Here is a 13,791-nt window from a genome sequence, read left to right as displayed (position 1 = left end):
CTCAGGAGCTGCAGGACGTGACTCAGTTGAGTGAGTGACACAGAGCTGAAACTATGCTCTGTTTGAGCATCTCTGACTCATGAATCATAGTTGGGACGAGTTGGGCAGGTACACACATGAACACACACTCAGGTTACTAGGCTGCAGGTGTGTCAGCTCCTCCAAACAAAAGTGCAGTGAGGTACTTAGATTTTTTTTGAGTGGATCCGTTTAGTGTTGCTAAAGACACCAATGTACTAACAACAGGCTTAGGGTTGCCACAATAAATGTACATATGATAATTGTGGCCTTTGCCCATTGTCTAGTGACAGATTATCCCTATGAGTCTATATAATAGAGCTTAAGCATTTGAAAAGGCAAACTACCTACACTTGTAATCACTACTGTGTTTCCAAGGATACATATTGTTCCCATGACATCTGTCTTCTAATACAAACATGTTCTCCTTAATGGCTTAGAGATGAAAGAAGTCACATACTAAAAAATAAAAGAAAGTAACAAGTTTACATGTAATTAACGACAAGACAAGCAGAGTACATTTTAAATTTATATTAACAAACACAGATACAACTGAACGTGACAAAAGGGTCATTGAATAAACACAGAACACACAACACACAAATAACTGTTTTGAATCTGGTTCAGCAGGAACCAGAGTAGGTTCTGAGCAGCCAGACGTTGGGGACACCTGTTTGCATGAAAACTGAGAACTCCAAGTTGATGATGGAGAGGAATCAACACTTAACACCGATGTGTCGCCAGTGATCTAATTTGTATGGTTTTAGCAGATGGTTTGGAATCGAATGCTTGGGCACTTTTTACGCCTTATTTTCATGTACTTGTCGGGCAGCTAAAAAAAAACTGTTTAAACCGAAGCTAATTCTGTTCATTCATTTTCATTATTCATTTAAATGCATTTACAGCAGGCCTCCAAATCCTTTGTATTTTTTTTTACCTCTGTAAGAACAGCACCAACTTGGAGTTCTCAGTTTTCATGCAAACAGGTGTCCCCAACGTCTGGCTGCTCAGAACCCACTCACTCCTCACAGCCACTAATGGACGGTTCAGTCTCTGGTTGCACCAAAGCAAAATATCTGCTGATAAAGTCCATCTGTTGCAGCGAACTCCCGGTTATCCATCCGGACTCAAAGCCCACCCCCGGGCTTTTATATAAATCCTGGTAGCTTTATTTTCACTCTAATGCGCAGAACAGACGTTAGAGACCAGGTGCGGAGGCTTCAAACTGAAGCTTAAACTCTTATTTTTGCTCTTCTTTTGTCCACAAGCAGAATATAAATCAGTCCATGTAGTCAAAGTCCTCAGGGATCCCGAAGGCTTTATTGATGCGGCTGTCATCAAAGGAAAACTTCTTCTTGGTCCAGGACTTGATGGCAAAGACATTATCTGAAAACCAAAATCACACTTCATGAGTTGAGATACAGTGACAGGGCCGCCCATCAGGATATATAGAGTGCGGCAGCAAAGTGAGTCTGGGATTATGAGAGCTTCACTCTGATCTCAAGTTCTTTCAGTCAACGAATCTAAAAAAAGTCCAGAAAAATGTGTGTGTGGCTCAGATATGTCAAGAACCGCTCATCTAATCACCTTCACACCTAACAAGGCACAAGGAACTGCAGACTGTGGAATGTGCTGCGATTTGGACACATGCTATGTTCAATATTGATCAACTTTAAATAAACAGGTCTATGCGCTGAGCACTTCACTGAACTTTGAATAAACAGGTGAACAGCTCTTTGTGCAGTTGTGGTGGAGCAGAAAGCTGCAAACAGCCGGCTGCAAACAGGCAGGTTTAGAATGGACAATGCACAAATACCAACTAATGAAAGCATTTAAACAGCAGTCAGCATTTCCATTTAACTGCGGGTCAAACGCTCTATGTTGACTTGTGATGACAGCAGGTGATTTTTAATATATTATCTCTTGAATCTAATGATTTATGGTGGTGAATTTAACTTGATAATCTAATGTTAGAAACATTTTTGTAAACCACAGTAAAAAACTGTAAACACACATTTATTGGGAGTGTTCAGGATTCACAAATCAACTTCGATCATAAAACATTGAGTTATCTTTCTACCATGCTCTAGAGGTAGTGGTACTCCGAGCACTTATTTACATCTATCTATGACATTTGACGTATTTGAGTCATGTTGATCACCGTGTGCTTCATACTGCATTCCTATTGGCTAATGGCTCTGTGTCCATGGCTATCTTTGGTCACAAGACTGTGACAGATGTCTTCGATCCTCTCTCAAGGTGTCACATGAGGACCTTGGTTTCTTTCTGGTTTGTCTTGTTCTGTCTATAACAGCACAGCATGTACCCGTCATAAGTCCTGCACGCTCAGCCTACATCTATTGTTAAGTGAGCTTATGTAATTTAAGTGAAATGATTTATTATGTCTGGGCTTGTGTGTAAGCATGTGTCATTGTGTAGATGTCTGTCAGTTTCAAGAGGCTACACAGCACAACTTCTACAGAACGAGTTGCAGCCATAGGCGATTGAACTCACTTAACAGGATTGTTAAAGGCCTGCAGGGGTTTGCTGTGACCTGCTCCATAAGACAAGTGTTCTAGTGAACAGAAATAACTGCAGCCACACAGTAAACATATTGTTTTATACATTAAAAAGAGCTCAAAATGATTAATCCACCACTTCTATCCATCCAGGTAAATGTGGTGTTACAATTGTTCCAAGGAAAATGTAATCTACTAAAGGTCACCCATGTGCTGCAACATAATAAGTGAACATTACATTTTGTAGTTTAAAAAAGTAGCCGTTGTTGCTGACAGTGCTGTGAGGAACCTCCTAAGGCGGTTTCATTTTGTACTGTCCACCACAGATGAGGGAAGTACAACTCAAGGCTGAGGTAGGTATGACTCACAGTCACTTAAATTTAGTATAATGCTATGTCAGTAAAGTCTAAATTATCCAAGTCAGACTGACAACGGGACTTAGGAAAAATGTTGACCTAAAGTGCAGTGAAACACTGCAGGCCTGGCTGGTTACCATGGTCTCCAAAGGTCAGCTGTCTCCATGGATACGGCTGAGGTCAACTAACGAACACACAGAGAGCCTAAGTGCTGACGACCAGGAGGTGACAGGCTGGACACAAAGTGCCCTTAAAACCTTCATCAAGTAAGTAATCAATGGAATGAGCCAATCCACAGTCATTGTAAAGCTAAATATGTGCTGAAAATCCAGGTGACAATAGCTGCTTTTAAAACAGATACTGCGTATGTGGTGCGGAGGAGGTGCACGACGTGTGAACACAGGCGTCCGAGTGAGCAGCAGAAACATTTCCTCTGTGTTGTGCATGTGTGAAGCAGCCAACAGAAAACTGCTTTGTTTCTGGAAAAAATATACTAAATCTTTGCTAGTTGCAGTCTCTCAAATGGAAGGATTTGTTTGTCTGTATAATAACAATAATGAGTCACATGTAACGTTGTTTTTTTTAAAACATTTAAACGATCATATTTCACCATTTAATAAACAAAAAATTATGGTGATTTAACCAAATATCTCTACGCCTGTAAAACAACCCAAATCCCCCTGAAACCATCAATTGAAAAATGACTTAATTATTAATTGATATTCAGGAATAGTTGCCAATTATTTAACTGAATAAATCAAATCCTTTTTGTAGCTAGATTACAGACTTTTTATACATTTGTACATTTAAAACTAAAGATGGCTTACCTGTCCACCTGGAGACAGCCTCCTTCGCTGTGACATTTGACTTCCCTGAAAAAGAAAGAACACAAATCGAATTAAACATTACTCCTTCAGTTAGTTTTTGCATCTCACTGTAAAAAGATGTAATGAAAGTCTCATATTACAGGGGACAGAAACAGAACGTCTTTCATTTTGTGATTCAATTCCATACAATATGTCCTTTAACCAACATATATTTAAGAGAAAATAACTATGTGTACCCAAAAAGGCTCAAATAATAACTTTTATGTGAAAGTCTAACATCCTCAGAGCGGAAATATTTCCTACAGCAAAAGTTCTCAGACAGAAAACAAGAAAGTAACACAAACAAATATTTTTCGCAAAAAATGAAAGAAAGTTTGGTCGGTGATGTGATTGTTGGAAAGCTGATATATTTGATGAACTATAAAACTGAATCCTGAACAACAGCAGGGAAACTTAATTCATACACCTAGAATATGGTCTTCATCTTTGAGCAGTAGTTAAAAAAAAACTTTCGATGAGTCCATGATAATAATCTACAGGTGTTGATTTATCTGCTACGACTGGAAAAAAATCCAACTAAGATATCTGGTGCATTCATCACAGTTGCTGGAATGAGCCTGAACAGGTGGAGCTCCTTCCACGCCTTCTCTATGTTTATTTTAGCGTTTAATAATAATAATGCCACCGTTAAAACAAAAGTTGATGTTCACGATTATAAACCCCAGCTCCTAGTGCGAGGGACTGAATGGAATAACCTCTGACTCATAGACCTGGAGTTTTTAATTTAACTTTATGGCTGGGAATTTGGATGGCGGGACAAACTTGACTTTTGGGTAACATGCTCAGGTTATTCTTACTAAACTGTAGTATATTTGACACGGTGTTGATGTTCACTGTGAATAGAATTAAGAAACTATAACTCCCTTTGTTACCCTTGATGAGTATTTATTCTGTAAAATACTTATGTAATGAGTAAAAAACATAATACAAAAACATAATAAATATCATGCACTAAATGCCACAGTGCAGGGCATAAATAATTCAAAGAAACATCTGTGTACTTTGTATTTTCTCTTGTCCAACTTATGAACTATAACTACTGCACTCACATACATGACATGTATTCAGCTCTGTTTGCTTTATGGTCTCTTTTGCCCGCCTACAGCATCTCACTGGCATCATGGGTGTGGCAACAATTGTCAAACATTTGCGCCTGACAAATCCACCTTAGATCAAAAAATGTCGTCTGTTCACTCTGTCGCTGGCATTTGTGTTTTCAATGGGGATTTAACTGAGAACACCTCGTACTGTGGGTGTGATCTAAGGAGATAAACACACACTCAAAGTCCAATGCACAAATGTATTCAAATTTAGCTCATTACATTTAGTTTAGTTTCTGAACAGACATTTGCTTTTCAGTTGCTTCCCTGAACCAATGCGCATCAGATCTGCACGAACAGGTCTGAGCGCGCCCATTGTGCAAGTTCAGTTTAACCCCCTTCAGGTGCAGACATATCATAATGTCACGCACCCTCTGTATAACTGCACAACGCTCTCATGATACAATCTGAGTTTCACTGGAGGAGGGGTGGGTGGTTTGGGGTTATCTGCAACAACGCTGCGTGTGGTGTTGTACTTCAAAAAGGAGAAAACAACACCTGAAGGCAAGCGGAGACAGAGATAAATGCAAAAGAAAGAACAAGAGAAAATAAAAGAAAGTCTCTCTTTTCTCTGCCTCATTAACTGCCGGGTTCATCTTTCTAATTTAGGTGCGTCTTTGAATTACAAGCTGAGGCTGAGCATGAGAAAACGTTGCTGTAGCCTCAGATTTCAGTTACATGGGCAAGATCCAGAGAGAGTTGGAGCGTCTACTTTGACCGAGGCCTGGGTAATATATTTTTTTTAATTATTGCAATATATTTTTAATAAATGGCACAATAACAAAACTGATATGATATTATCTTTGTTCATATTGCCCAGTTCTACTTCCACCATTGATCAAATGTCCAAAAATTCAGTTTACACAAATGTCTTAATTAAACATCTTCTTAAATATAGATATTCATAATTATGAGGATATGAAGTTAAAGAGCATTGAACTGCTTATTAAATTGATGTTTTCAAACAGTTGTTATATCCCTGTAATGAACAATGTTACTAAAAATACATTACTTTTTATGTTTTGTATGCCTTGAACACAACGAGCCATTTGCTTGTCACATACTTGTTTTAGTGAACCATACCTGGGATTGTTTTCAGAGATGTTCACTTATGCTACAACTTTGTGGCCTATGCTACAAAACTACCAACCTCTGTAGAACCAGTGCTATGTAAAAAAATACATTTTAACTAACTTTGGGATAATGGGGATCTCTGGTTTCATTAGCACAAGTAATTATGAATCTGCAGTGGAGTGACAGTCGGCAGATGGAACATGTTGTGATGTTGGAATGGAAAAAAACAGCTGAAGTGTGTGAGCACACTAAACGCAAATCTGATGCAACATTGGGAGCAGCAGGTAAACAAATATTTTAATGACTCCTTAACTACACGTGTACATAAAGTGAAAGACACACACCCCTCAGCTGATCCATTAACACTTAGCCATTGGGAATGTTTGTTAAATCGTTATTAGCTGTGTACAAACCATACAACAGGTGCATCAGTCAGTAAAGAGGTCAATTACAGTGAACTGTTTTTTGTCTTAAAAGCTTTTAACCTCATCTCTCTGAGCTGTGAGGTCAGATGTTACCAGGTTCATTCAGACTGACATCAACACGAAAAAAAATAGTGTTAAACCCAGAAGAGATAAAGATGTAAACTGTCGAGTGATCATTTATGATAAGTTCCCACTTCCTCGCTGACTTTTACCGTGAGAAAGTCTGACTCTGTTGCTGAGCAGTACAAATACAAATGATTGTAAACGACACCTGAACCTCAGAATTTACTCTTGTTTCACAGAAGATAACCTGTATTTAATTGTATTTGACAGCAGATGTGTGCTTTAACTTATATTGACAAAAGGCCCAGAGGCATTTTTGTTCATTCGTACATAAGAATGTGGTCATACATGAAACCGTCAACATTTAACTTGAATTAAAGCTTCAATATGTGACCAACATAGTGTTGTTAATGTCTTTTTTTGAGAGCTGCTGTTAAAAGCTCCAGTAAATCAGGCTCATAAAACCACCTGGCAGCAGCGAAGATATATTCTCATCTGAGCGAGCCTCGCCCTTCTGTCCAATCAGAGTGGGCTAAAGTCAGGCGTTGTGACACATGGAACTCGATGAGTATGTGAACACCCTTCTGGTGCATGAGGACGTACTGCAGGTGATGTGCAGGGTGGAATGTGACCGAGCAGGGTGAGGAAGCTGTGGGAGGAGCATGGGATCGACTTATCAATTTAAGCACTTAGATCCAGGTGCCTACCATAATGCATTTGGATGCATTCAGACCATATACAGCATGTAGAGCTGCATGAACATCCAAGATAGCGTTGGGTGACACCTCTGTGTGTGTGTGAGTTGGAGCTTTTGATTGGTGTCCAAGTTTGTTGCAGCCCTGGTGGTTTTAAAGGGAATATCTAATATCACTTCAGCGATCTCTGGGCTGAGTGATTCGTGTTTTGAATAGCTTAAAAAAAATAGGTGAAAAGCGTTGATGTCTGCCAACTTCATGGAGGTTTTATTTTATCACAACAATATTTGCCAATGTCTAGGAGGCTGGAATGAAACAAAAAAGCTTTCATGTTAAGTTTGAGTCATAAACTCCTCAGGTGCTTTGTTTCCTGAATGTTTCTCCACTGAATCTCATTTTGATAAAAGATCAGTCACTGGTTGCAAACAGCACCATCTGCCTCCATGAGCCTCTTGATGTCAGAACCCAGTGCTCCATCTATCTTTCAATTAGGCTAATTTCCTTTTTATAACAAAAGCAATGGTGAAAATTAAGAATGAGTGGCTGTCATCAGGAAGCAAATATAGTTGAAGGCATTGTTTGATGTTTCCAAACGTCTCAATTTCTGTCCAGACTACATAGCAGCCTAGGAGTTTTTACTGTAACCCTAATACGGGGCCTACGTCGTTTACAAACTTCTCTGTTTTAGAAGCTCAAAAACTCTGCGCTAAATAAACAATCTAAATGTTTGGAGAAAACCAAGAACTGACAAGAACTGAAGAGTACATTAAGTAAAAGTACATTAATGTGTCATTACTGTGCTGGACTGTGTGGCATTTTACGCAGGGGTGGATTTCTCTGGTCAGTAATTGAAGGTGAGCTGATTAATGCTAAAGCTTAAAAGGTCAAACAGTCATGATGTGTTTTTACTCACTCATCTGTTCGACCACTTCTGGGTCACATTCTCTGTACTTCTCCACCTCGGCCTTTAGCTGAATTCGTTCCTCTCTCAGATTCTGCAGCTCCTTCAGCATGGAGCTTCTCTCTTCCTAAATAGACACAGATCAGGTTATGATAATCATTCATTTGAATTTATGCACATTATGTTAAAAACACATAATCTTTCCATATAAATTAAGGAAGTATGTAAAACTCTTCTTACTGTATCTTCACGTCCGAATTTTGCCTTTTCCACCACTTTCTGCAAACTCACTTTTCTCTGTTTGGCATCAGATATCTTAAAAGGAAAACAGCATTAAATGAAATTCAAATATTGACATGAAACAAATCAAATATGATTTTAAGATTAAAAAACTTAATTCATAAACCAAAGCAGGGGAATGACGGCAGTTCCATAGTCAAATTATGAGGCAATATAACAAAGTAGGTCACAGAACCAAAAATAACAATAAATACACAACTTAATGAGATTTCATGAAACAAATCAAATCAGATGTGCTTCACAATATTTTCCAGCGGAGCAGCAGTCTTTGTCCTTTTGATTTTGTTTGAATTAGCATAAGAAAAGCCCAAAGGTTATACGCATTAAAGTTTGGCGTAGATCAAAAGACAAAGAAGAAGAAGTTTGTCTTCATTTTCTTTGATATTACATTTCATTTTTTCACCAATTTCTCAGTGAATCATCAGTGGATCTTGAGGCATATTTAGGACACTGATATCTATGAGTGGGTGCAATTTAGGACTGTTGGGCCTTGGTGGAGCATTAAGGTCGACCACAGCATTACAGAAATGATTCATCTGCATTAATATATAATTAGAGTGCTGCTAAAGCACACTTTAAGTTAAACTGGCAGAAGGGAGCTATGCTGAAAATTATACCCCCATCAAACCCTAATTTCTTAGTCATAACATCCAGGACTCTTACTTATATTACTGTTATAATTAAAAAGATGCTGCCATTCAAACATAATATACAACATATTCTTAAGGTCAAATTCTGTGGTGTCTTACTAATGGCTGCACAGAATATAATTTTGTGTTGTGGTGCGAGCAAGTGTCAATATCTAGAGACAGATTGTGCCTTCGTAACTTTTGTCCTACATATCTGGTGGCCAATGTTCTCTGTGGAGTCACCACCCTCACACCATCTGTCTACCATGCAGTGGGAGAGGGAAATGGGTCATCACAGAGAACTGGATATTCAAAGATGAGCAGTGATGAATAAGATCTCTTCAAAGCCACCAAGTGAGACATGATTTTAAATAGTTATTTAAAACAGATCTAAAACAAAAAAACAACACACATGAATATAAAGTCTTCCTTTAATTCAAACACTGCTTTTGTTTTTGCTCACCAAAGGCAAAACTAGTTTACTGTAAACTGCAGTGAACACAGAGCAAAGAGGAAGAACCGTTTCTCTCCTCTCAGCCCATCTCTGTGCGGATGTGTCTTACATAACACAGCAGGCTGGTGTGAAACTACCTGCAATAACCACAGCTCTCAGGAAAGACATATCTCAAAGCTCAAGTTTAAAGTTCCATCTCTTTGAGGTAAACACCGTGCTGCTCTGCTGTGATCATTTTTCCATTTGGTAACATCTGCAGATATTGAGATCTCAGGTCAGACTAACAGCTGTGGGGCCACACCTGTTTCTGCAGATCCTCCAGTTTGCGCTTGCGAGCATTTAAGGCCTTACTGGGGAAGGCCCAGTAGTAGTTGGACGTACCCACTCTTTCACAGTCCACCATGTTGTCATCCACCAAGCTCTGCAGCACATCCTTCACAGTCATGGGAGCTTAAAGCAGTAGAGAGATAAGGACACCGTCACATTAAAACTCCACTATCCTTGATTTTACATTACATTGACATTACTGATTTGATAACTGCTGATTCAGAAGGTATGGCCAGTACAAGCTGAGAAGACTTTGGATCTATTTGACCAAACAAACATATTTTAGTAGAATTTTTACACAAAAGAAAGAGAAAAAAAAAACACAAGCCTAGCATCAGCTCTTTTTTTTATGCTCTCCTGGCAACTGTTCACAAAACGAAACCCACACATCTGCAGCATATCTGGCCGGTTTATATTTATCTGAGAGCGCGTTGCATGAGAGGATGTGATAGAGCAGAGTTACATCTTGAAAAGTGTCAGTGGTGAAATGTGATACGCCCACACGTTAGCTCAGCCGCTCCACCGTGAAAACGAAAGAGCTAATCTGCTGTGGTGAGGGGCCGAGTCCTGAGAGGATGTTGAACAGCAGCAAAAGTAAAAAACGAGGATTGAAAGTAAAACAAATTCTGCATGAACGACCACACTCTTTCTATGCTCGACTCTGCATTTCCCAATCCTTTTCTTTTTCTTATTTTTGTGATTGAATGAACTCTTTGACCCTTTTCAAACCACTTCCCTTTAACAGTTACTTGTGTGTTCTTACTACTCGTTTCCTTGCGATCATTCGCTTGGCCCCTTTCTCACATTTTCTCCTCCTCTACAGGAAAAGGTGCCCAAAATGTAGAGCTCTTGTTGCCCCCCCCTTCCCCCATCACTCAGTAACTACATTATGCCCAAGTACAGGGGACAGAAACATGTGCTTTTAATCACAGCAGCAAGATCCAGTTTCAGCAGATTCATGTTTTGTCCAGTTTAAAACAAAACCCCTCCTCGGTTCTCTCGGAGACACAACATGGATCTGTTCCTCTGCAGGAGTGAGCACTTTAAAACCTGCTGTTTTCATGAAATCTCCCCTGATACTCGTAATGTAAGGCTCTATATTTACACAGAGAGAGAATGTGTTTTATTTATTTAAAACCCTTTCAGCTGCATTCTGCACTATGAGATGACTGCTGTTGATAAGTCTGGTTCTGCTTATACAGACCGACTGAATACAGTTAACATGGTAACAGCTAATCTAGGCTGCCGTAATTAATTCTGTAAGCATGTCACTGCGGTGTTTATGCATGAAGGTGTGATAGCAGTTGAAAGACGAGTATAGAAGTGCGGAGCAAATAGTAGTCTGTGGGATCTGGGTCTCCAACATGACGCCTTTGGCTCACACACAAATAGTAGTTTTACATTTAACAGTTGGAATAAAATATTTGCATTATTTTTCACATTTAATTTAGGTAGCAATGTAAATACAACGCCCTGTAATCTGACACTCCAGTTCATTTCCTGTCTCATTACGTAGCAAAAAGCATACATTTGCAAAGTGAGCTTTAACATAAGCTGCTACAGCACTGTACTGACTAAAAATAAAATTTGCATTTGCCCTTAGTTCCTGAAGTGTAATGCAACAATAAATAGCTCAGACAAAAATAAACATAATTGTATCACTACTTTAAACTTCCAGATCCTCTGTTCTATCTATTGTTTAGTCTCCTGCTGCAAAATTCAAGTTTCTTTCTAAAAATAGATATCTCTAACCTTTTCATTTGTTCATGATATTTAGAAACCAGCAGGGGAAATGCATCAACAAGCAAGTACATAGTTTGTTAAGAAGAGATCCAATATTGACAGATCATTACACAGTTCAACTGTTGCTCATTACTCACATATGCCCTTTGACTTTGGGGCAATCTTCTCGATGTCTTTCAGCTGAAACACATCTTTCTAGAAAGAGGGTGAGAAATTTAGTTTTTTTAACAGTCTCACAGAAAAAATGTATATAACTTATATAATTTAAATAAATGTATGCATTGATATGCAACAATGTTTTAAAATGTATAGTTACATGACTTTGAATGTAAATGTCTATATCTTAAACCATTATGAGGAGCCTATTTACTGTACTTTCATTCAACCAATTATATTTTGTCTGACGCTGAAATCGTTTTATAAGCAGTATTTTCTTGTTATTATCATTATCAATTGGCCAAATAGAGCAACTGCTTCTTTACGTTGAAAGGTGGTTGGGGTATTTGTTTAGGGTGCCTCCTGGGCTCCCTCAATCTACCCAGTAGGAGACCCTGGGGTGGACCCAGAACATGATAGAGAGATTATATATCTCTTCTGGCATGAGAAGGCCTAACGATGTCCCAGGAGGAGCAAATTTTGCCGAGGGACGTATAGGCTGCCTTTCTTAAAGGTATACTGTGCAGGATTTCCGTAGACCACAATATATAGTTTTATACGAAAGTAATCCCACTTAATCACCAATCATGACCCAGTAGAATTGTGTATCAGCTGGTACAGCACTCGCTCCTAGTATTTTCCTTTTTATTATTTTGTCGTGTTTGGGATGATTATCTGCTCCAACCTTTCCCCCTAGCCAATGAACAGCCAGCAGGGTGTGAGTGCAAGTCTCTTTATAAACTAAGCAAACAGGTTACCTCATTTCCACCACCTCTGTGTGCTCTGTCAGGTTGTTGCGTGTTTAAAAGGCTGCAGGTCTGTTTGCATGTTTGACTGAAGGTGGGGTTGAGTTACACACCCACAACGTGTTACAAACCCAGTGCAAAGACTTTCTTATTTTTGCTAATTTTGCCTTAGAAAATGTATTATACAAAGTTTCTAAAATGTTGAGATGTAACCCTTTTCAGAAAAGCCCAAAATTAAAATCTGACTTTTTAAACCTGATTTATTTATGAGAATACTGTGTGCAGATCCTATATTAAAACAAACCTTGTGTATTTGCAGGTTTTTTATATAAGTAACAAACCTGTACACGTCAACATAGTTTGCATGTTAGCTTTAGTATCCTTTTCAAAATAAGAATTCAGTACTACCAACATTTAACCAATGCTGTTAAGGAAGAGTTAAAGAAAATAAGAAACTATACTGATCAGCTTTAATTAAATCCATGCATGCACACAGTATGGATTGTGTTACATTGTGTGCAGTGGGAAAACTCACCGTTTCAAAGAAAATCTCCATCATGCGAGTTCTCTTCTCCTCCAAACTCAGTCCTCTCTTCTTTGACTGTAGCAGAAAATGTAAGGTGACATCAAGTAACAACGAACAACTTTCTACTTCTATTATTCAGAATGCAACAAGCAACAAGACGTGCTCTCAACTTACAATTTGAAATAGGAGTTTGTCAGTAATCAGAACCAGAGACTGCAGTGTTGTTGTAATATACTTTGCAGCCACCGGTATCAGCAGAGAGCAACACTTGTAGCCGACGAAGAAGAAACGCAACATGCCTCCATCTTGGATTTCGTATATGTTAAGTTTTTAGTTCAATATTTAAGAACTAACTCGTGTTTACAGTGGCTAATGACGCTAATGGTTGAATAACACGTAAAGTTGGCACCGTATTTTTAACTGTATGACGTAAAGTAAATAAGTAAGTGTCCTGTCGTCGCTGGGCAACGTCGCCCACTCGTGTTCCCGTTAGTTAGATGCTAACTACTAGCTAATGCTAACCGGTGGAGGCGACACACAAACAGCTGATAGACGTGAACATGTACTCACCATTTTGTTTTATCGGTTGTTGTAATGTCACTCACACACACAAGCGTGGGTATTTAGACGTAAACTGTCGCTCCTCTTCCTCCTCTTCCTCTTATTCTTCTTCGTCTTCTTTGCGTCTGTTTGGTCCGAGGAAGTCAAACGTCAGGTTCTGAATTTTCCCGCGGGTGGAAGTGACGTCATGGTGTCGCCTTCCCTGTGCCTCGGAAATTCCCGCGCTATGAGGAGATCTGGTACAAAACGTGTCATAGACCGACGGGATTTTAATAACTCTGGTTTTTATAACTATAAAATTGTGTTGTTTT

The 13,791-nt window shown here is 39.0% G+C and overlaps 1 protein-coding gene across 1 annotated transcript; it reads right to left on the bottom strand.

Moving 5' to 3' along the window:
- Positions 1–534: 534 nt before the first annotated feature.
- Positions 535–13,574, bottom strand: mnd1 (meiotic nuclear divisions 1 homolog (S. cerevisiae)). Its single transcript, XM_061094601.1, has 8 exons — positions 13,490–13,574; positions 12,929–12,994; positions 11,629–11,686; positions 9,723–9,871; positions 8,279–8,353; positions 8,051–8,165; positions 3,721–3,765; positions 535–1,404 (listed from the first exon to the last, which is right to left on the bottom strand). The coding sequence occupies exons 1-8, from the start codon at positions 13,490–13,492 to the stop codon at positions 1,298–1,300; spliced, it is 618 nt and encodes a 205-aa protein (XP_060950584.1). The 5' UTR covers positions 13,493–13,574; the 3' UTR covers positions 535–1,297.
- Between the last annotated feature and the right edge of the window lie 217 nt (positions 13,575–13,791).

Source organism: Limanda limanda, chromosome 2 (assembly GCF_963576545.1).
Source record: "Limanda limanda chromosome 2, fLimLim1.1, whole genome shotgun sequence".
Classification (NCBI taxonomy): domain Eukaryota; kingdom Metazoa; phylum Chordata; class Actinopteri; order Pleuronectiformes; family Pleuronectidae; genus Limanda; species Limanda limanda.
This window is presented reverse-complemented; position numbering and strand designations above follow the sequence as displayed.